Genomic DNA, 24711 nt, shown 5'->3' on the forward strand with positions numbered 1-24711 from the left:
TTTGAAATATGATAAACCTGAAACCAACATTTTAAGCCTTGTAAACGAACAACGTAGCCAACAAGTGCAGGAAAACAGAGTGAGATTGAAGCCAATTGTAGAATCAGTTGTTTTCTTGGGTCGACAGAACATTGCACTTCGTGGCCATTGAGATTATAGAGAATTATTGTCAGAAAAGGACCCATTGACAAACGAAGGGAACTTTCGAGAACTTTTAAGGTACCGTGTAAATAGTGGCGATATCACTTTAAAACAACATTTGGAAAGCTCAGGTGCAAATGCTATTTATATAAGCAAAACAACACAGAATGAATTAATTGAATGTTATGCCAAAGAGATTCTAAAAGAAATTCTTGCACGAGTTCATTCTGCCAAGTTCTACAGTCTGGTTGTTGATGAAACAACGGATGTGTCACAAAAATCACTAATGAGTATTGCCCTTTCCTACAATTACAATTGCACAAGACGTAAGGATTTCGTTGGTTTTTTAGACCTACACGGAACATGTTACTCGGACAGCATTGGAAACTTCGAACCAACCATTAAAGGGGAAACGCTTGGAAATGTTGTGTTGGATTTTGTTCGATCACTTCGGCCAGACTTAGAAAATTGTGTGGGCATAGGCACTAGTGGGTGTGCTTTGATAGTCTCAGAACATTGTGGAGCTGTAAAAGAAGTTCTAAAGGTAGCAAAGAATGCCCTGCGTTGCCCATGTGTCAACAATGCTCTAAATCTTTTCCAAAACTTCTTCTATCCAGAGTGTCAAAAACTCCATCGGAGTAATAAAAGAAGTAATTGCTTTTTTTTGGTGCTTCTACAAAGCGCAATTACGTTGTAGTCAGAATAATGAAAGCACAGCTAACTCGCTGGATCAAAAAGCACGATTCCTTAATGCCGTTTGTGGTCGAGCTCCCTAAGATAGTGGAAGCTCTTGAGATCATCAGCGGCTGGGCAGAATGCACAACTGGAGCAAAAGCAAAATCCTTATTGACTGCTGTCACATCCTCAGACCTGATAGTAACAATTTACTCTCTTAGTAACATATCTGGACTAATTTTACCGCTCAGTAGGCTATTTCAGAAGAAGAACTTAGACCTCGCGTCTGCAGCAAGCCATTTTAAGGACCTTCTTACCCAGCTGCAAGTCAAGCGTCGGGAAATTGAAAGCGAGTATAAAAACACATTTGACGAGGTAACTAAAGTGGCAACCAAGCTAGGTTTAGAAATAACAGTCCCAAGGATAGCGAAAAAGCAAACAAATCGGATTAATGTACCATTCAGTTCACACGAGGAATATTATAGACGGTCAGTTTTTATTCCCCTGTTGGACACAATCATTTCGGACTTAAAAAGCCGTTTTTTCGTTGAAATGCTGGACACTGTTAAGCTTAGTATTTTCTTGCCAATAAATTGTACGGAAACGAACAAACAACAATTCGCTAATACGATTCATGACTTGTCACAGCAATACTGGTCGGTAATGGGTTTCCCCTCCCAATCGGTTTGTGAATCTGCTCTGGTCGAAGAAGCGACAACCTGGAAAACTTGGTGGCTTCATCTGAGAGAAAGCAATGCAGGCACAGGTAGAATACCTGAAACACTAGGGGAAACTTTAAAGAAACAGAACTGCGATGCTGATATTTTCCCGAATATTTCAGCGCTCTTGCAGATTCTCATGACCCTACCTGTCAGTGTGGCATCTGTTGAACGAAGTTTTTCTACCTTCCGAAGATTGAAAACGTGGCTAAGAAATAAAATGACGGAGGAAAGACTCACCGGACTTGTCCTTCTTCATGTTCACCGTGATATTGTCATAAGTGTAGAAGGTAATACTGAAAGATTTGCTAATAGTGGAAATATGAGGCGAGAATTTGTTACCCAATATTAATAATGCTTATTAAAATGCAGTTTTGCGGATGCCTCTACAGAACCGACAGCTAAATGACGAATAGAAGCAGAGGCATTCAAATTTCAATATCAGTAAGGTACGTTAGGCTTAATTTCGAATGGGAATTTTTCGCAACGAGTCGCCCCCCCCCCCTTCCTAAACTAACGATCCGCTACTGAGTCTTACCCATCAAAAGTTAAAACGACCCTCTAAAATTCATAGAATCTTAATAAAAATCACACCAGCAGATTCAGCGTATCAGAGAATCCTACTGTGGAGGTTTCAAGCTGCTATCTGCAAAAATGTGGAATTTTGTTGTTTTTTTTTTGCCAGGAGAAAGATCACGGATGCGTTTTTTTTTTCAGGGGTGATCGTATCAGCCCAGTGGTCCTGGAATACCACGAGAGGGCTCACTTGTACGTAAATTAAAAGTTCTAGTGCCCTTTTTAAGTGACCGAAAAAATTGGAGGGCAACTAGACCCCCTCCCACGCTCATTTTTTTCCCAAAGTCATCGTATTAAATTTTTGAGATCTCCATTTTGTTCAGCATAGTAAAAATCCAATAACTATGTATTTGAGAATGACTTAATCCCTCACAGTCCCCAAAAGAAGGGCTGCAAGTTATGAACTTCGCCCTTTGTTTACATATAGTACTGGTTATTGGGAAGTATACAGACGTTTTCAAGAGGGATTTTTTCTGGGGGGGGGGGGTGGGGGGTTGGGGTTACGTGGGAGAATCTTTACACGGAGGAATTTTTCATGAGGGAAGATATTTTTTCCATGAAGGAGGCACCGAAATTCCCAGTATTATTTAAAAAACGATCATAAATTAAATAAAAAAACAAATTTTTTTCAACTGAAAGTAAGGAGTAACATTAAAACTTAAACGAACAGAAATTATTACGTATATGATTGGATAAGCCCCCTCGTCAATACCTCGCTCTTTACGCTAAAGTTTCCTTAGTACTTTCAAAAGAGATATTTATTCTAATTAAACAATCTTTGTGATTCAGGGGTCATTCTTAAAGAATTGGAACCAAATTCGGAGTTTACTGTAAAGAGCGAGGAATTGACGAGGGGGTGAGCCCCCTCACATACGAAATAATTTGTGTTCGTTTTAAGTTTTAATGCTACTCCTTACTTTCAGTTGAAGAAAATTGTTTTTTTTTTATTTAATAGTGTTGAAAATGCATATAATGTTCAATAAACGCAAATGACGCAACAAGCTTTAGACTTTGATGGTTAGAGAAGGGTCAAACTGGTTAGAGATGGTTAGAGAAGGGGCAGTAGCCAAACTCCTGTTTGTAGTATTTTTTTTTGGTTTAAGTTTGACTTGATCTTTCAATCTAATTTTCACTCCTTTTAAGATTTATTTATTCATCCATATTAAGACATGTTATCTCTATGTTTTCTATGATGGTCTATTTTAATTTTTGTTTGTTTGGTGTTTCATTTATTCTTTAAAAGTAATGTCTGGTCGTTTAAAGTTTGAATTATTATAAGAGTTTATTTCTGTTGGTCTTAAGTTTAATATGGCTATTTACTTTTCTTTGAAAACTTCCATTTTCGGATAGTTTTTTGTAATTAATTCCATAACAAGACGATATCCCATAACCAAATAACGGAAGTTACAAATGGTGAAAAAAATAATAAATAAATAATAAAAACAAAATGGGGATTTCAACTACGTTTCTTTTCTTTAGCAGAAAAATGTAGTGGAAACATCAATAAGGTATAATAAAATGTTTATGTAATATAAAACTCTATGTAGCATAGTCTGTTTTGAAGCTTGGGGGGGTTAACTCCTACCTGTACCACAGTGGATAAATTAACCAGCAAAGGCAACAAAGTAACCAGTAGATGGACAGATTTATTGAGAAAGCAAACCCCAGGGGGCCAAATACAAAACACGCATATTCCATCATCAAGTAAATGCAGTCAAATACACCATGGGCGTAGGGAGGGGGGGGGGGGGCAGCTGCCCCCCCTAGACCTTCAAATTTAAATTAGATATTGCTGAAAAAGCAGATGGTTGGAAAAGCAGTTGATAAAAGGCCCTTCATCACACTATCGACTGCCCCCCCCTATTGACAATATGCTGCCTACGCCCATGAAATACATCCTTTGCAGTCAAATACAACGTATACACACACGAGTACAAAAAGGACGTAGCCTACACACTCACAGACAAAAATTACAAATTAAGGAAACTAAAACTGGACTCTTCTTTTAAGCAACTTTTTACGCTGAATGAAGGTAGCATTCTCACTCTTAAAAGATGATTAATTAGCGACATGCCATTGGCAAAAACGATAAAAAAAAATAAACGTCTTCTTCATGGCATGATGCAAGAGAATTATTTTAGAAACATATGGTGAAAAAGATAGCCTATAGGAGGATATGGCCCTGGTGGTGTTGATGGCGAAAGCCGGAAGAGTAACTATTTCCAATGTTGAAATAAAAGAACCAAATTTATTTTTTAATGTAGTCATTCGTTTGATGGTACTGCTTCGGAGTACAATAATCTGCTAGTATGATGCCCTCTATTAAGGTAAAGGTATTTTTTTTTACATAGGCTATTGTTTCGAAAGGCAGTGATGGGGTGAAAAGAAGAGAGTCCCATGGCCGTCTAAAATTGAAATATTTGTAACCCTTTGTCAAAACATTAATAGTTTGTCATTTAAGGGGTTAAAAAGTTTCGTTTTAAATCAATAATTTTCAACATGCTTTGTCTATAAAAAAAATCTTAGCATTTTTTTATTCTTAGCTGAGCTCTTTTACTTCCAAAATATATATATATAAAAAACATTGGCCTCATTAGCGGACAATGCTTACCAGCCCCTTAAGGCTCAAAATAAAGAAAATATCCTTAACATCGAATTAAGACATAATTTTCCTTAGGCCTACAACCCCCAAAAGAAAATCCTTGATTTTGTCCTACCTGCTCTCTCTCCGAAAAAAGCAACATGTGTAATACTTTGTATGTCTAAGATATACATGTACCCACTCTTTTAAAAGGTTTATTTTTGTTTGACGATATTTGGTATCTGTTTTTGACATAAATCAATTATGCTGGTCCTAAAAATTCAAAACATTTTAAGTCCATTTTTTTTTTTTCAATGGCTTTGAACTATTTGAAATGAGGACTAAAAGATTAGGACTACAGAGTGTACAAGGTACACTCTGCACAAGCAAATAACTTTGAAAGGCATACCTTTATGAAATTCAAATAAATTTGACGTTATTCTGGCAAAAGCCTGTTCTCTCAACCTATCAACCCCTTCTCCCAGACAAAATTTTTGTAAACATATTCTTAGTCTCCTTGGGAGTCTTTCTGTGGAATATCAATCAGAGCGACACAGATGCTCAATTAATTCCTTAAAGGGAAAATTGAGTTTAAAGGGAACTTGAAAAAATCGCTCGACAATGTTCATAATGCGTTTTTCACTCCTCATGTTTTCTTACTGGTGAACCACCGTGCAGCTGAACCACCGTGCAACTGAACCACCGTAAAACTGAACCCGCGTGCAGCTGATCCCCCTTGTATCTGAACCCTCGTGTAACTGAATCCTCGAGCACTAAACCCTATTTAACTGAGCCCTCGTGCAGCTTAACCCCCCTGCAACTCAACACTCAACTAAATCCCATTCAACTGAACCCCCACGCAACTGAACCACCGTGTAACTGGACCACCGTGCAACTGAACCACCATGAAACTGAACCACCGTACAATTGTACTCTCGTATAACTGAAGTCTCACCGTGAAACTGAACCACTGTGCAACTGTACTCTCGTATAACTGAAGTCTCCTCCAACTCAACCACCGTACTTACATTGAGTAAAATACAAGTTAGAATCTTTATATTTTCAACCTTGTTGGAATTTTTCGCTGTTTAAAGTCATGATATAAATGACTGTCAAGATGCTCTGTCGTGTTGTCGCAAAAAAACAAAGAAAATCGGACGTCACAAACTCTTAAAGCCAGATTTATTTCTATTTTTTATGTCTGTTAAGGGGGTTCCTTCGTCCTGTTACTGTCTACGGGTCATGGCGTTTATCCCCCTCTCCCACAGAAAACCCTCCCCCCTGAAAAAATAACCCCTGAGGTGCAAATGATGCAACAGGCATTAGAATTTTTACGGTTATACGGGGGGGGGGGGGTGCAGTAGCCAAAACCTTGTCCGTAGTAATTTTTGTTCGTTTTAAATTTGACTTGAGGTTTCAATTCAATTTTTACTCGTTTTGACCTTTATTTATTTATCTATGTCAGTATATGTTACCTTTGTGTTTGATTTGATCATTTATTTTAATTTTTTGTTCGTTTTGGGTTTCATTTGTTCTTTGATAGTAATTTCTGGTTGTTTTCAGCTTGAATTATTATAGGACTCAGTTTCTGTTCGTCTTAAGTTTAAAAGGGCTATTTACTTCTCATTGAAAAACATCTTTTTCGGATTTTTTTTTTTTTTCATGTCTGTTCGTTTTTATAGCCAAAATCTTACTAATGGTGAATCTAATGAATGTGTCTTCAGTTTTTTGATTAATGTCTGTTCGTTTTATAATAATCCTAATCTTCAACATTAATTTAAATTCTTAAGTTGCATTAGGTGGTCTGAGCGTTGCCTTCGATTGTATTCAATATGATTATTGTATAAATTCGTTCTCTTTGAAATCAAGATGTGGAACGGTTCTTGAACTAAGATTTTGATTCAACCGTAACTTACAGATAATATACTTGAAAGAATCCTCCCTGGAGAATGTTTAAAATACTATATATGAATGAAAATGGAATAGTAGAATTAATATATATCTGAGACATTACTCAGCTCTTTTTATTTCTAAGTATTTAAACACTTTTATTTGTAACTTTGACGTGATTATTTCCTACGTGTGGAGCAGTAAAAATAACATTATGACAATCTGGATGCAGCCGATGTCTTTTGATTGATTTCAACCATTTTTAAATTTTATTTTGCGTATTGGGCCCCTTGGACGAAGAACTTACCAATATAAATTTCGAGTACACTAAAAAATAAGGTTTTAGGCTTATTTCCGGCCCTAGTTAGCTGAAAATAAGCCCTGAAAATAAGCGATTTGAAAGTAAGTTTTTTGGCCTTGCTTTGGGGCCTATTTATGTGTCCGATAACATTTACTTTTTTATTGAGAATTCCCTGGGTCTAGGACCTTACGAATAAAAGTTTCAAGCTATTTGAAAACAAGTTTTTTTGGTCATGTTTGGGGAACCCGTGCCCTAGCCTAAGTTTTCATTGGTTTGTTTGTACATTTTTGGGGTGTCCGTGCCCTAGCCTAGTTTTTTTTTTATTCGTTTGTACATTGGGGTCCCCTTAACACAGAGGCTTGCAGAAGTAAGTTTCAAGACGTTCGAAGAATAAAGCTATGCAGCCATTTTTTGGTCCTATTTTCGGGCAAGCAAATATTTTGTCCCTCATTTTGTTCCGTTTTGTAAACTAGGGTTTCCTTCGTCAAACCACTTATGGGTAAAATTTGTAAACTGGTCAAAAAAAGTTTTTTGCCCTTCCCCTTTCAGTCAAACTTTGTTTTTGTGAATTAAGGGTCCGCTGACCCATGAACTTACGGATGTAATCGTGTAGCTGTTACGAAAATAGGGTCTCGGGCCTTTGGCCCAAGGACTTACGGTGTAATCTTCAAATAAATATAGACATAGCCTTTTTGTGCTTATTTTGGCCCACCTAAAACCATTCCCTCTCTTCTATTAAAATACTAGGTTTCCTTTGCCTAGGAACCGATTCCTGGAAGTTTTCAGCTGATCAGACACCCAAGATCAAACGTGCCCTGTCCTTCTTTTCATATACTGTAAAAGTGTCTGTTGAGCCATAGAGGTTTATGGGGTACCTGGGCAAAAAGATAGCACGGAAGGGGAGCTGGTTGCCCTTCAATCACTTTTGGCCGTATAAAAGGGCCTTTGAACTTTTAATTTTAAACTGAAGTAGTCCCCTCCCAAGTTTCTACAGCTACCCTTTCCATATAAAGTAGCTGGAGAAAAAACCTAGGAGTCACTTCGATCTTTCCTATGTCAAAGATTTTGTACTTCGAGCGCTCTTAAACCCCCTATTAAACCGATACAAAATAAACAAAAACTAATTTTGGTGGCATACGTTCTTGACACCATAGAATGGGCCTAAAATATTTGTACTTATCAGCTTGAAAATTACAGGACATACAGGCTGGGTCGAGGAAACTTCAATGCAGTTGGTCTTGTTATTTTGTTGTCTATTTCTCCAATTGGCTGGCGTTAGTATAACGCTATAATATCTTTCCATCACCTTTAGTAGTAACTATAGATATTTAAACGATTTACGAAGAATAATAAAGGTCATGTGAAAGGCTACATAGTAATTATTGCTAAGGATTCGCTGCTTATAAGCTTTGAAAAATCTACATCAAATTTAATTAAACTAAAAATAAAAAATATTACAAAAAAAGCAAAAAAGAACCCTGTAAAAAAAAACAAGAAAAACAAAACAAAACAAAATTAAGAATAAAGAATTAATTATATAGAAATGCACATTTGGCATATATTACTACTAAAAAAAACGTTACTAAAATAAAAAAAAATATGAAAATTCTAAATCTGCATGATTAAAGAAAAATCTTCCAGTTTACCCCGAACTTTAGAGTAAAGATGTTATGTACTGTTAAAACGAATATTCCATAGAATCTCGGCTGATCGAATAGTCTGACTGAATATGCAGCGGCAAATTGAAAGGTCCAGGGGGTGGTCTTCAGTCTAGTTTCATTTTCAGTCTGTGTGAGTATGGAGTATCCAAAGGGATTCATATGTTAATTCTTTAAAAATATTAAGATCGCAGTATGACCATCCTAAATCAAAACACACAAAAAATACATATTTCAAAATTGATGTCGATTTACAACAAAGTTGGTATTTAAACCTATTGATAATCTTGCTGGGCTTATAGATTATAAACTTTAGGTTTATTCCGCAATACCGAAGTTCAAAAGCAAAACACAGTAAGAATATGTTCCTCAGATGGTCTTTGAGTTCCGCCAAAGTTGGTATTTAAAACTTTCAAAGCTGGTTGATAACAAATCTGAGGCTAATATTGTAATATACCAGTCCAATACCAAAACAAGACAAATATATGTTACCAAAATGCTGAAATAAAAGTTAAGAATCTGCTCTCCGTGTTTAAAAGATAAACCCTAATTTTTGTCCCAAAGAAATATGTTTCTCAGAAATAGGACTTACTCAGCAGCATACACTCTGTTACGCAAGGAAAGAGACCCGCACCCCCTTCTGAAAAATAAAGGTCTATACGATTTCCGAGATAATTTTTAATGCTTTACATAAAATCACCTGTTTTGTTAATTTTTTTAAGTTGCCCCCCCCTAAACTAGAGTAAAATCATATGTGCTTGCTTGCTAGAGGAACTGTTAGTGCTAAAAAAATTTTAATAATGTTTTCATTTTTAGTTGCTGATTCTTGGGACACTACTATCTACAGTACAAAGTGATCGCACCCTGAATAGAGTTCGCAGTTCACGTGCTTTAGAAGTTGAACAGCCCACTGAGCAGCAACGAGAAAGGAGATCTTACTACGATGACGAATATGGATATCGCATGCCAGAATCCATTGTACTGGAAGACGATCCATACATAGAGTCCAAATTCTCATTTCCCCGTTTCCCTCGTCTTTATCTACCACTAGAGCCAACATATCACGGCTACTCTTCCTATGATAGGAGTGATGTTGAAGACAAAGTTAGGGGCGCGCGAGCTTATTTCACAAGTGACGACTCTGTTTTCAATAGACGTAGTGGCTATGCTGATCCAGTTGGAAGATCTAGCCGCGCTCTTAACACAGATGCCAGTATCTTCTTGTCTAGAAATAAGAGGTCAGAGCCGTCAGCAAGCGGAGCTGTGCCAATATATGTGCCAAAACAGAAAAAGCGCTCAGAGTATTATAGGGTTCCTGATGCAGACTATGATACTACTCCTGGCTATGAAGCTTATAAGAAACCCTCTTACAAGTCAGCATATGATGATGAACAATCGTACAACCCATACGAAGCTGAATATGAACCAGCTTATAAACCAAAATCTTATGAACCAGACTATTACGAGCCAGCTTACAAACCTAAATCGTATAAACCAACTTACAAGCAACCAGAATACAAAAAATCTTCATATAAGTCTTACAGCGAGCCGGCTTACACAAAATCTTACACACCCTCATACTCAAAACCCTCCTATAGTGAGCCTGCATACGAGAACCATGAATACAATGATTATGAATCTTATAAACCTAGGTACTCCACGTACGAGCCTGCCTACGATGATGAAGTAGCATACGGTGCAAGTACTGGTTACAATGGTGCATTTAATTGGTATGCTGACTATCCCGTGAAATCTTACAAATCATCAAACTATTAATATTTATTTCTGTAAAACTTATTAATAGTTTGTCTATCTGTCTGTTTTTATCTAATTTTTAATGAAAATAAATTATTTTTGTTACAATTTTGAATATTTGACTGAGAAAAATGAACTATTTATGACCAGCCATAAGGGATGAGGTTTCCTCACTTCCTGCTCTTATATGGATGGAAATAGTTACAACATAAGCAATTGGACATGCATGCAATTTTTAGTTTTATGATGTCTTTTTAGGGGGCTGATAATACTGACTGGATTGTTCATAGCCCTTGAAACTCTTACAAGTGGTGGATTGACACCTAAAAACTTTTTTCGGGCTACAGCTCATCATAACGAAATAGCTATGTGAACATAAAATTTGAAACAAATAATAAATAGCCTAGTAAATGAATCTAAAAATGTTTATCTATGTGATATGACAAAGAACATGACATTACAACGTTTGATGCATTTGAGTAGTTTCTTCGTTTAGAGAGAGAAGGGCAAGGTCCGAAAAAGCTCAACTGATGCACACAGATTGAGCTATTAAGTCACTATTAGTTACTATTAAGTCACAGATTTAATCACAAAGATTGAGCTATTAAGGCATTTGTAACTGTACCTAAAGCAGAATAAAATATAAAGTAAGTAAAGATGATGTTTAATAAATAAGGTATTACATAACTAAGAAAATGGATCATCCCTGAGAGTGGCATCTTTCCTAGCTAGCTTATACAGTGATGTACGAAATCATAGGTACACAAAAATAGAGGGGAGGGATCTCTGTGCTTTCCCCCATTCTCAAATGCTATCATTTTCCAAATTTGTATACAGTTGATTCAAAGAACCTTCCCAATACAAAAAAAATCCTGGAAAAGTAAAGAGCAAAATTAATACTGACAGTAATATAAAGTCAGTAACAAGTCCAAGTTACTGAACTGAGATTACAGATGATTTTTTAAACTTTTCATTTTTTTTTTTTTTAGTTAAACCCTCATTTTGCATACTGGAATCTCCGTGGCTCCTACCTGCTGCCAACAAGGCCTTAGAGGTGTTCTTAGCAGGTGTTGCGAAAATATTCTATAGATATTCTTCGAATAAATTATATTATCTTCAAAAAAACATCTTATCTCTTATATATTTTTTTTAACTCGTTTTTCTCGATCTAAGGAAATTGTCTAAAGGCAAATCTTATTCAAGAACATGTTTGCACATAAAACATGTACTTTTGTATACTCGACACGCACATTCACAGAGGTTAAAGGACCGGAAAAGTCAATGTGGCTGTCATTCCTTCACAAATTTAAAGTTTTTAAAATTTCAAGCCACAATACATTAACAGAAACAACTGAAATTTTTCTGTGTATTGTTGTAGTAATAAATTTTTTGGCACTTTTTATGTCATTTCGAATTCTATTTTCTGCTATTTATATATTTGTCGGGTGTTGACAGTCTCCTTGTAATTAAGGGAAAAAACCAAAACTCCGAAAAAAATGTATAGCAAAATCCTTACTGTTCCCAGCCAAGCTTAGAACTTCGATGAAAAATTATTCAATATAGTAAAATAAGAAATATAAAATAATAGTAAAATAAAAAATAAAATAATAACACTATTTGACAAAAGTCAAATAGTAAAGAAAGAAACAATGGCTATTGTATTAAAAATGCATAAATAAAATTCGAGACAGAAACATGTGTTGCTTAGACATGGACCCCTGCTGAGGATAATAAAAGAAGCAATATATACCAGACAAAATGATACGTTTTCGTCTAGTATATATACTCAGCAAAAAGCAGTTCTAAGCCATACATGTTTACTCCATAAGTCAAGAATGCTGAAAATAGTGATATGTTTATATCTCTGCTTAGACTTAGTGAAGGCACAACATCAAAAGGTAACTAATCCATTAAACACTTATTTCCACCATTCCAAGTTTTACATACAAGCAGTGGCGGATCTAGGGGGTCCGGGGAGGACCCTGGCCTCCCCCCCCCCTCCCAGATTTTGTATAGCACCCTGATTCCTTGTTTTTTTCTTTTTTTTTACTCTTTTTTTTAAACTAATTTCTCAATTTGGTCAATTATTGGCATCTTTGTCACATCCACCCCCCCTAAATTTTGCCCTAGATCTACCCCTATATACAATTTTTTGTTATCTCGCAGAATTTTTTTTTTTATCCATCCTGAAGACATATTAATTAGATGAAACAATTAAAAATGAAACTTTCTCTGAAATCAGAGATTAGAACAATATTTTAAACAAGCATAGCGTTGCAAGATAAAACTGCAAAATACAAATGCTGAACAAAATTATTTCTTGAGTGAGGAACTTTGCATAGTTGACCTTTATTTTCGATTCTTTCGTAAATCAAATGTAAAAAAAACAAGTTTTTTTAAAACTGAAATTAAGGAGCGACATTAAAACTTAAAACGTACAGAAATTATTCCGTATATGAAAGGGGCTGTCCCCTCCTCAACGCCCCGTTCTTTACGCTAAAGATTGACTTTTTCTCACAATTCCACATTTTAAGACAATGAAAAAACTTTAGCGGAAAGAGCGGGGCGTTGAGGAGGGGACAGTCCCTTTCATATATGGAATAATTTCTGTTTGTTTTAAGTTTTAATGTCGCTCCTTACTTTCAGTAAAACTTGTTTTTTTATTTAATTTCTGAACGTTTGAATTAATGCAGCTTCGATTTTGGCTCACCGTACATGAATAATTAAAACGAAACTTGCATATTAGTTTTACTTTTTTTTAAACTAATAATAACCTAAGTTTGATTTTTGTTCCATTTATTTAGGAACGACTCCTGAATCACAGAGGCTGTTTAATTAGAATAATAACCTCTTTTAAAAGTTAAAAAAAAACTATAGCGTAAGAGTGAGCTATTTAGGAGAGGCAACCCCCTTATATACGAAATATTTTCTGTTCGTTTTCAGTTTTAATGTAGCTCCTTACTTTTACTTGAAAAAACATGTTTTTTTATTTAATATTCCCCAATAATCAATACTATATGTAAACAATGGGCAAAGTTCATAACTTTCAGCCCTTCCCCCGGGAACTGTGGGGGATTAATCCATCCTCAAAGACATATTTATTAGATTTTCGACTATGCTGGACAAATTGGCTATCTCAAAATTTTGATCAGGGGACTTCGGGGAAAAAATTAGCGTGGGAGGGGGCCTAGTTGCTCTACAATTTTTTTGGTCACTTAAAAAGTGCACTAAAACTTTTAATTTCCGTTCGAATGAGCCCTCTCACGATATTTTAGGACCACAGGATCGATACGATCACCCCAGGGAAAAACACATCCGTGATCTTTCTTCTGGCAAAAAATACAAAATTCCACATTTTTGCAGGTAAGAGCTTGAAACATCTATAGTAGGGTTTTCTAATACGCTGAATCTGATGGTTTGATTTTCATTAAGATTCTATAGCTTTTAGGGGTTGTTTCCCCCTTTTTTGAAAATAACACAAATTGTTCAGGCTCGTAACTTCTTATGGGTAAAACTAAACTTGATGAAACTTATATATTTGAAATCAACGTCCTTTTTTTAGATTTTCGGTTGCTATTGAGCCGGGTCGCTCCTTACTTACATTTCGTTACCACGAACTGTTTGATAATGCACAAAATCAATTGGCAATTTTTTCCAAAACTATTTCACTAGTTTCCAATCTCTATTAGCTCGCGGAAAAACAATTGTTACTGACATTTTTTTTCTTAGGACGATAGAAATTGGCTTTGAGTTCTATTATCGGGGGGAGAAGCATTTAACAAGATATATTGTATTTGAGAAAATAATTACGTTTTTTTGAATAGATCCTATCTTGCAAATCAAATCCAAGAAATGTACCTATAAGCATAATTACACAAATATGTAAAAGTTCGGGGTAGAAGAGCAAGAGCCACTACATACCTTGGGAATAGGCTGAACTCCAGCACAAAAACCCTGAAAGGGTAAAAAAATTGTAACTTTAATTTGACTTTTAGCATACTAAATTTTAGTTAAATTCACTGAGACGAGCCCCTGTCCGCTCAAAAAAAAGGAAATTTGCACTCATACTTACACAGAACGTGAGGGGAGATTAGTCTTATGATCACCTGTAAAAAAAAACATGCCTTGTGCGATAGTGGTGTAAAATATTCAATATCAAATTTTCATTTCATACCTGTATAGCACAGCCTAGGCATATATACAGTCATGTAAGTTCGTTTTAGGAATGGGAGATATCACAGCGCCACAAATGGACGTGGGCAGCAGAGTGAGCTACAGGTCTCCTACATTCCCACCGCATGCATGAACACCCTTTGCTAAAAATTCGTCATTGCACACGCGTGAAGAAGGAGCCAAGCAAAAGGCGCGACACATGACGTGTCCCAAAACCTTTAAATAGAGAAGATAGGAACGTATATGACTGTATATATACCTAAGCTTTGCTGTATAGCTACAACTAGTGGTAAGCACTTTAGAGTACCAGGTCACCTGAGACTAATACGGCTGCGCAAGCTCTTCCATTGTGCATTTTTTATTGCTACTTCACTTTTTACTCGATTTAATGAAGTTCCATTTCTTTCAAATCTTTCCTCATAGCCTCCTCCTACCGAAAAACTAATTATATCCATCATCCGTAGAAAATGAGCTTATTATCATAAAACTCTTTCTCCATTATACCCCTAAACACAGGGATCGAACAAAATTTTTGTGGAGCCTAGAGTCCCATAGGCAGTCACTCAGCCGAGTGCTTAAAGATATGCATAGTGCCTCTGCTCCAGAAATTGGTATCCAGACAGCTCCCGTTCACGTTTACCGTTTCTGACAAGGCTTAGTTACAATATGCTACGACTAACCATCTAGTACTAGAGTTTATAATTTACCTTTCTAAGAATCCAGTTCTAAAGTGGCCCTTTCAAGCCCTAAAGTGTCCCAATGTCACTTAAAGTAAAAAACAAAATTGAAAACAATACGATTGACCATTTTCTTATACATTCCTGCTGTAATTCAACAGCTAAACAAATATTAAGTCATAAGTTTACCGAATACTTAATATTCTTCCAAAAAGACTGAAATCCTGCATTTTCACGGGATTTTTCCTTAGCTAAATCGGTCATTTTACCCAACAATTTATCCTAGTCCGAATTAAAATTCAACGAAAATCCACCAACGTCTCCAGAATAAAACAAAAACATGGAGCTTTTGGACACGCTCTTTAGCTCTGTGTCTAGGATTTCAAATCTTACTTATCATAAATCTCCCCCTGTCTCAAATCTCCCCCCGTCCCAATATTCATCGTCTGCCCTTAAGATTGGTGTTCATGTGTTCGTCTGACTAGAAATTATTTAGACTCGATATAAACACACAGTCTGAACAAATTGTTCATTTCGCTCACAACGAGTCTTAAAAGTGCGCATGACTTTCAGAAGACAATTTTGCCAAATCTTTTTTTTTCACGTTTCAAGCTTTAATATCAAAGGGTTTCCCTGAAGGGAGGGGGGGGGGTGAAAGCCGTGGCTGGAATTCCCCCTTGCACTAAAGTTGTGGAGTAAAATTATTATGGCTTTTATCTTAAACTTGTAGTCCAGGAAGATTTAGGTGTTCATACTTACAAAATTAGTGTGTAAAATGATTTACAAAAAAAAATACTACAAAATTAGCATGGCTTTTTATGTTAAACTTTTAGTCCAGGAAGATTCACTTGTTCATACTTCTCACGTAATCTTTTTTGTTTCTGGGGGGGGGGAGACAACTGTTCATAAAATTAATTTTTTCATATCCTAGAGTCAGGGTTAACGTGGGGAAAGATGTTGATACTTCCTCGTCAAAAAGCCCTATTTTGAAAATAAAATACTAGCCCCTCCACCTCCCACTAACACACCTGTTGCGCAATAAATAAAACCGCAATCTGTTTGGCCTCCTTGGAAATAGCGAAGAAACTTAAAAGAAAGAAGATATTAAAAAAGAGAATGTGAAATTCGCTGACCTTAAGAACAGAAATTCATCTACGTTAAAAGTAAGGTAACTGCCTTCCCTCTACAAATCTGAACTTAGGTGTAAAGAATTTCTAACTTAGCTTATTGCTTTTAAAATAATCAGCAAACCTATTTCTTGGCTATGACAATAATATATATATTTTGATAAGCTTGATTTAAAAATATTTACGTTTTAAACGCTTTTATGGAGAATTCCTTGATGAAAAAATCTTAATGAATAGTCTAAAACTTTTTAGAGTGTTTGAAGCGTAGCAGCACTTATCATAAAACCTTGCTTAGTCACCGCACCCATGCCATTTTTTGTCCTCGGGTACCCCCGTAACCCCCCATGATTTTGGATTAAAGAATCTAGATAGCTCTTTTCTATGGATATTCAGAAAGTTCCAATAAGTATGTCTCCGGGGCAGGGGCGTCCCGAGGGGGGGGCTAACTTTTTTAGAATTCGAAAAAATTTTCGGCGAAGGCGAAAAATTTGGCAGAAACTTTGCAAAATCGGCCGAAATTTAGCAAAACTCTTGATTTCTGCTGAAAATTTGGCATAAATCAGGTAGCAATTCGGTAAAATTTTGCAAAATCGGCCGAAATTTAGCAAAATTCTTTACTTCTGCAGAAAATTCGGCATAAATCAGGTTGCAATTTGGTAAAATTTACAAAGATCGCCCCCCCCCCCCCAATAAAATGAGCCTCAGGACTCCCCTGCTCCGGGGATGAAATGACTCACGCACTTCCAGGGGCAACGGCCTTAAATTATGCAACAGTTCTATTGCTTATATATTTGTTTTATAGTGAAAAAAAGGTTTGGTCCTTGCACCTAGAGGACCTCATGTTTTGGTTTGTAGGTGGGAGGTGGGAGGGGGCTCAAACATTTGGCGATAATTTTGTTTGTCTCTGATCAGTTCCAAAGTTAGAGCGATAAATCTCTGGGCCAAGGAACCCTAATTTACAAAAGAAATTTAGTTAGGGTGTATAGGCTCTCAGAAAATGGAGCCATAAAAGGGCTTAGAAAGTCTTTGTTTTTGTTGGGCCTGAAACTTGTATCCTTACTTCCTTGTGGCAAGAGAGGCCCAAATGCAAATGAAAAACAGAAAAATGAATATGTCTCTCAAAACTATGGCCTGAACACCGGCCTAAAATGATTAAAAGCCTTTTTTCTTAATGGATGAGTTTCCCCTCCTCCCCCAAAAATTGGGGCCAGATACAAGCCTGAAAAAAAATGCAAAAACTACAACAGATAAACACAGTAATTTTGATACTTGGAGTCTCACGGCCCTCATCCTATATTCTTACCTTGGGAGGAAGTTTTTTTTATTCACATCTTTACTCTAGTTGGTAGCTATTCTTAAGCTTTGAGGTGTTAAGTTACTGTTGATTTAAATTTCATTTTTACCCTAAATACTCCTTCTTCTTTTTGCATGTCATACTAAATCCAACCCTTAAAACATCCCTTTGTCCCGGACCATTCTAAAATAATCTTTGGATATAATCATGTGGTTGGATAATTACCACCATTTTTAACTACAAATAGTAAGATAGAAAAAATTAACAAGTAGGTTTAACAGAAGTAATGCAAACATATATTTGGACGGTAGAGTAACAGCTATGGTATAATAGCAATCATTTATTTTCTTCCATAAGTTTTTGCATTCAGTACCTCAAAATCATTTCCTCAATACCTTAGAACCTCAAAAGGTACTATCATAAGTACCTCAAAAGTCATATGTACCGCTTAGGTATGACGACTGAATAACAAATTTTTAATAGCAAACATTACCTTTTCATGTAACTTCATTGCTCATAATAATACTTGTAATACACAAAAGTTTTAGCAAGAAAAATAATACAAATTTACACTGAAAGCCAGCACTTCACATCCAGCTGCACTAAATTACCACTAAGTTTGAGTTGATTGATTGCAATACATTTAATTTAATTTTATGGGCTGCAAACTAACATTAAGAAATTGTAATTTTCTCTGAAGAATCTGTCGGTGAGTCGTTGCAGCTTAGCAGTCAAAGCAGCCCCCCTAGTTTCCAAGGAGAAACATACCATTCTTTGCCAACTTTAAAATGTCAGCAAACGATGCAACTGAAACAATATATTTAGTTACATGAAGTTTGAAGCTAAATTCATAGCACGTATGATGAAGCTGATTTGAGCAACTGCATGAGTGGAAATTCTGGATGGAAATTGGAAATAAACTATTTTCACAGCTAAATTTGCATTTTTCAATCTGTTTTTCAATGTTAACAGGTGATATCATTAGTTATGGTTCTGTGTTCGAACGTGGTTTCGTTAAAATATTGCACGGGAGCACCATATTTCTAATACAAAATGATTATCCAGGCTTGGAAGAGAGAATCAGTAAGTTAATCTGGGCCCAAATTTATGGTGGGCCTCACAAAAAAACGCAGCTAGAGAGCAGAGTCCAAGAGGTGGTTGCCATCCAAAAATACTAAAAGGAGGACATATGTTTAAAAAAAGGAGTATATTTCGTATTTGTCCTGAAGAAAGGAGGACATTTGGTATTTCGGCATTTCTAGTAGGTCATATTAAACATATATGGCGCGGTTTTATTTCGAAATACCTTTAAAAAAGAATGAAAACATCTGATTACCTTGAAGATTTGGCAGCTAATTTATGTTTTCAAAATAAAATTAAAAGCAATTGCCTTAAATGTTGATGGAAATCACCCTTGACAATGTTTTATAACCTTTCAGAAATATGAGCAGAAAAAAACTTGACAAAAGAATTATTTATTTGAGATGGAGCTAAAAACATTCTGACAAATTATTTCAGTGTTGCCAATGGGAGGCTTAGGTGTAGTTTATCTTTACTCTCCATAGGTTCAATTTCTCAATAATAAAAAAAAAGCCTTGTTCCAATGATTAAAATACTAAGCATCTCATTTATAACAGTAAATTTTTATTACTATTTAGCGCTATGTTGGGGGATAATGGTTGTGAAAGTGTATCATACTTGTGAAACGCAAAAAGGAGGGAAATCTAAATCCATTTGAAAAGAAGGGAATACAGGAGGACAGAAGTTAAAAATGAGCACCTGTCCTCCAAAAGGAGGACGTCTGATCAAACAGTTCGTGGTAACGAACTGTAAGTAAGGAGCGACCCGGCTCAATGGTAACCGAAACTCTAAAAAACGGAATTTTGGTACCAGTAGAAACATCAAAAGAATCAGATTTTTATTCTGATTTCAAATATATAAGTTTCATCAAGTTTAATTTTAACTATAAAAAGTTACGCACCTGAGAAAATTTGGCTGATTTTCGAAAAAAGGGGGAAAGACCCCCTAAAAAATATAGAACCTGAATGAAAATCACACCATCATATTCCGCGTATCAGATAACCCTACTGTAGAGGTTTCAAGCTCCTATCTACAAAAATGTGGAATTTTGAATTTTTTGCGAGAAGAAAGATCACGGATGCGTGTTTATTTTATTTTTTTTCCAGGGGTGATCATATCGACACAGTGGTCCTAGAATATCGTGGGAGGGCTCATTGGAATGTAAATTAAAAGTTCTAGTGCCCTTTATAAGTGACCAAAAAAAAAATGGAGGGCAACTAGGCCCCCTCCCACGCTCATTGTTTCCCCAAAGTCACCAGATCAAAATTTTGAGATAGCCATTTTGTTCAGCATGTTCGAAAATACTATAATTATGTCTTTTAGAATGACTGAATCCCCCGAAGTTCCCGGGAGGAGGGCTGAAAGTTATGAACTTTACCCAATGTTAACATATAGTATTGGTTATTGGGAAGTATACAGTACAGACGTTTTCAGGGGAGATTTTTCCTGGTAGTGGGGGGGGGTCGGGCAGGGACGTACGCAGGGGGTCCTCCGGGCCCGAGGCCCCCCCCCCCCGATATCTCACGATTTTTTTCATTTTCCCATAATTTTCTGATTTTTCTCACAGAATAATGGGTTTGAAGGATTTGCCCCCCCCCCCCGAAAAAAATTGCCCCCCCCCCAGAAACAAATTCCTGCGTACGTGCCTGGGGTAGAGGGTTATGTAGGAGGATCTTTCCATGAAGTAAGTTTTCATGGGGGAAGGGACATTGCTATGAAGGGGACGCCGGACTTCCCAGCACTATTTAAAAAAAGATCAGAAATTAAATATAAAAAACAAGTTTTTCAACTGCAACAGCAGCAACATCAAACTTTAAACGAACAAAAAATATTACATATATTGTTAGGATTCATCGAATATCAATGCCTCAATCATTAAGCCAGAGATTTTCTAGTGTTTTAAGAAGAGCTATCTTTTACAAATAATATCCTTTGTTATTAATCGGTAATTTTTGAAGAATTGGAACGGAATTAGAACTTTCACTGGAAGAGCAAGGTATTGACTAGTGGGTGAACCCCCTAATGTATGTATCAAAAATATATAAATATAGAAGTTCGTTACGTAAGTTCATTCGTAAGTTACGTATATTTATTACTAATAAAAACGCTCGTAAATAAAATGAAACAAGTTTCGAGAAAGCCATTTAACCAAATAAAAGTAAATTAATATTAAAATTTTGTTTTAATTATTCATGTACGGTGAGTCAAGATCAAAACCTGCATTTATTAAAAAACGTTCAAAAATTAAATTAAAAAAAACAAGTTTTTTAAACTTAAAGTAAGAAGCGACGTTAAAACTTAAAAAGAACAGAAATTATTCCGTATATGAAAGAGGCTGTCCCCTCCTCAACGCCTCACTCTTTACGCTAAAGTTTGACTTTCTCACAACTCTATTTTTTTTAAACAATGAAAAACATTAGCGTAAAGAGCGAGGCGGTGAGGAGGGGACAGCCACTTTCATATACGGAATAATTTCTGTTCGTTTTAAGTTTTAATGTCGCTCCTTACTTTCAGTTAAAAAAAACTTGTTTTTTTTATTTAATAACAATAATCCTTCATGATATAGTTGATGGAGTTGTTGAAACCCTTTATGTTACTATATAATACCCTCAAGTTTTGCAGCAAAATATTGCGATGTGCTAAACAAGATACTCCTCAGCACATAGTCAGTCTCCTAGACTGTACCATCTCCTTTCTGTTTCTTTGTTCCTGCCACTCATCTGAAGAGTTTCTGAAACTCAGTGAACTTTGAGCACATGAAAATTGCCAATTTTGAATCGATCCATTTTACACAAATATTTGCTGTTTCACACCATATCACCTTGAACATGCATATTAAAAACGAGCAGCTAAAATATAATAAAATAAATTTTTTCACATGCTGACCAATGGTCTGCGTTGCGCAGGTACTTATTTCCTTTTTCACACCTTTGACCGGGAGTACAATGCGTTATTGGAGCCGACGCTTCCCGTGTTTTCCCTTCAGATTTCTCCAGGTACCCATTTAGGACTGGGTTGACTTTGGCTGTGCTTATAGGGTTGTACGATTGATCCCCATTCCAAACTGAATAACCATTGAAGCCAGGACTCAAACCCCTGACCTCAGGATTTCAAGGCCATAGCACTAACCACTCGGCGTGCACGGCTAAATAAGCAACCCTGAAAAAGCCGACCTACCTGTAAAAAGTGCAATTTTTCTTAAAGTGTAAGCCCTGGTCAGTTTTAAGCCAGCAAATTTTCTTAAATCATACCTTCATTACGTTAAGACAGGCATAGTACCTATTTTCAGGGCAATATTTTAAGCCTTAAAAATTGGTATTGAGTAGAAATGAGACCTTGAAAACACAAAATATCATTTACCTATCTATCCCAACAGTTTTTTAAAATAACGAAAGCCCCTCTATCTAGAAGAAGACAGATTTGTTAGAATTTTATGTACCGGAAACATTCAATCAGATGGTAAACTGAAAACTCAAAAGTTATCTGAAAAGGGGCAGTAAATCTGAATCGCAAAACTTTTTGAGAGGAGAATTGGCCCATTGTCAGCAACAGTCATGAGTAATCTCGGCCACACAGCATACTGGATAGCTTAACAATGGTTCCGTTCTTATCTGAAGTTTTTGAAAAAATTATTGTGGCTAAAAAGCAATTATTAAAGATCTGAATAAAGTAAAAAAAAAATATTGCGAAATAACTTGGAAATATGAAAGTCTATCCAGGGCAAATAGACCAGTCGCAGAGAAAGTTTTTGAAATAAAACGATATAGTTATTTTTTCTTTTGGTGCTAGTAAAAAATGAAAATAGGTAATTTCACAGGAGATAAATCCGTTAAAATATTTCCGCATGCTTGGTATTGTCACGTGATTAATCGCAACGAGTGACTTTTATGATATTTATCATAAGTAATTCACTTGAAATAACGATTAAAAGGATAAGGAAAGTGGTAGACAAAGATTGAACCTGAAGCGGAACAAAAAATCAATAATAGTTGTTATGGGACTTCTTTTAATAACTATTTTACTTTTTAAGACTTACCTGCAGTCTCATAAATTGGCCTAAATTTTGTTATGCAACAGAAATTTCTTTTAGATCCCAAGCCTGGAACACATTGAGAACAATGCAACGGATTCTTCTTCATCATCAAGGACTGGACTTGGCCTATCCTCAGAAATTTTCCGTTTGAAAAAAATTGAAGCAGATGTGGAAAAATCGAAAATTGACTTTCTAGTTTTGGCTGATGATTCTAACCCCGAAAGTGAATATAAAAACTTTACCATATTAATGAACAATGATCTGGACAATTATAATGGAGGAGAAAACTTTACTTTATTCAGAGACGTTGACACTAGCTACAGTGAAGACGAAAATTTCACCATAATAATGGATGATATGCTATTTACGCAAGAATCGTATAAAAACTGGGTATATTTACAACGTGCCTATTTAAAACATCCCTACAATCAATGGTATAGAGATTCTGCAGGAAACCCTGTCATACCCTACCAAATTGACTCGAGTATTTTATCTTCTGATGTGGATAGTGTTCTGAAAGGAATTCAGCAATGGGAAAATACTTGTATCCGCTTCATTGATAATGCAAAGTACAACTTAAAATATTATTTAAGAATTCAGAGACCAGCCACTGCAGGTGTATGTAATTCATACCTCGGAAATATTTATGCCGGAGGTTCCGGGCAGCCTCTAAACCTTGGAGAGGGATGTTATGATCCTAATGTTATTGCACACGAGATTGGTCACGCTATAGGCTTAAGCCATGAACATAATCGAGTAGATAGGGATAAGCACCTAAGAGTTTTTAAGGGCAATATTGCCAGAGGATATGAAGGAAATTTTGGAATCAACCCGTGGTATTTTACCACGCTAGAAACCCCCTATTGCTATTCATCAGTGATGCATTATCATTGGAATGCGTTTGGCACTGATTACAAATCGCCTACAGTCCTCCCAATAGACCCTATAAAACAAATAATTCTTTCTAGAAACAATGCAGTATCTCACTATGATTCTCTTCTTGTAAACCGCGCCTTCAAGTGCTCTTCAATCTGGTCCCAACGATGCTCAGATCCCCTATCATGTACCAACCACGGATATCTTGACAAAAACTGCAAATGTGTCTGCCCACTCGGGACAAAGGGCAAATCATGTGAGACTGTCACTGCACCTTTCCTCCCTCACTATGATTTAACTGAGTATACATTTTACAAATGCGGGGGGAATATCACAGAAGCAATCGGTGGCATCACTGTGCCTGAGTTTAAGGCATCTTGGCCTGCAAGAACAGCTCAGGCTGACTGTTTTTGGTGGATTCAAAAGCCAGCGTCAGCTAAAGTAGCAAAGGTTAAATTCACTGCATTTGATATGTTCAAAAAGTACAAGGATGGCTCATGCTTTTATGAATGGCTAGAGGTGAGGACGGACAGTCTTTATTTAGCAGACGATTCAAGAAAGTGTGCAAGCGACTATCGACCAGATTCAGTCATAAAAAGCACCGGAGACATTGTTCTTTGGTTCCATTCGCGTGTTTACAGAGGTGGCAATACTGGTTTTAAGTTTGACGTATCCTTCCAGTAATAGGAAAATCCCAAGGGAAAATTGAGGTTCGATTTTGTTTTGGCTTTCTTGTTGTCTCTGGTGTATATTTTTTTCCCTTGTGTTTTGTGACCCTTGCTGTTTAAATAATAAATTAAATACTTGATTGCTTATTTATAAAAACACGAGTATTCTTAGGTAAATAATTAATTCATGGAATATTGTTTTCAAATCGGTTTGTTAATGACGAGACTGACTGCGTGTATATTAACTTTAAATGCCATTTTGAGCATTATTAGGGGCCAAAGAAGACATTTTTCATAGGGTAGATTGATAAGAAATATTTGAAAAATCATTGAAGCAATTAATGAAAGTTCTTTTTTTTATAAGAAATTCCGGAAATATATCTTTTCGTTTGATTTTCTTTTTCTTTTATTCAAACTTTTTGTTTAGTCTCCAAATATGGATATCCACTCGATTTTATTTTCTGGCTTGTTTTGCTTCCTTGAGCTT

The 24711-nt window shown here is 36.1% G+C and overlaps 3 protein-coding genes across 3 annotated transcripts; all 3 read left to right on the forward strand.

The window, feature by feature from the left end:
- The first annotated feature begins 846 nt into the window (after positions 1-846).
- Positions 847-1887, forward strand: LOC148954808 (52 kDa repressor of the inhibitor of the protein kinase-like). Its single transcript, XM_089105213.1, has one exon. It carries the CDS (start codon positions 847-849, stop codon positions 1885-1887), a length of 1041 nt encoding a protein of 346 aa, XP_088961339.1.
- Positions 1888-4310: 2423 nt separating this feature from the next.
- Positions 4311-10404, forward strand: LOC148954809 (uncharacterized). Its single transcript, XM_089107948.1, has 2 exons — positions 4311-4438; positions 9358-10404. Exons 1-2 carry the CDS (start codon positions 4421-4423, stop codon positions 10315-10317), a joined length of 978 nt encoding a protein of 325 aa, XP_088964074.1. The 5' UTR covers positions 4311-4420; the 3' UTR covers positions 10318-10404.
- Positions 10405-12093: 1689 nt separating this feature from the next.
- On the forward strand, positions 12094-24371 carry LOC148954810 (zinc metalloproteinase nas-36-like). The gene is made up of 2 exons (XM_089107950.1): positions 12094-12194; positions 22738-24371. The coding sequence occupies exons 1-2, from the start codon at positions 12132-12134 to the stop codon at positions 24238-24240; spliced, it is 1566 nt and encodes a 521-aa protein (XP_088964076.1). The 5' UTR covers positions 12094-12131; the 3' UTR covers positions 24241-24371.
- The last annotated feature ends 340 nt before the right edge of the window (positions 24372-24711 follow it).

Source organism: Artemia sp. Qi Xiang Cuo, chromosome 2 (genome assembly GCF_049724085.1).
Source record: "Artemia sp. Qi Xiang Cuo chromosome 2, ASM4972408v1, whole genome shotgun sequence".
NCBI classification, from domain to species: domain Eukaryota; kingdom Metazoa; phylum Arthropoda; class Branchiopoda; order Anostraca; family Artemiidae; genus Artemia; species Artemia sp. Qi Xiang Cuo.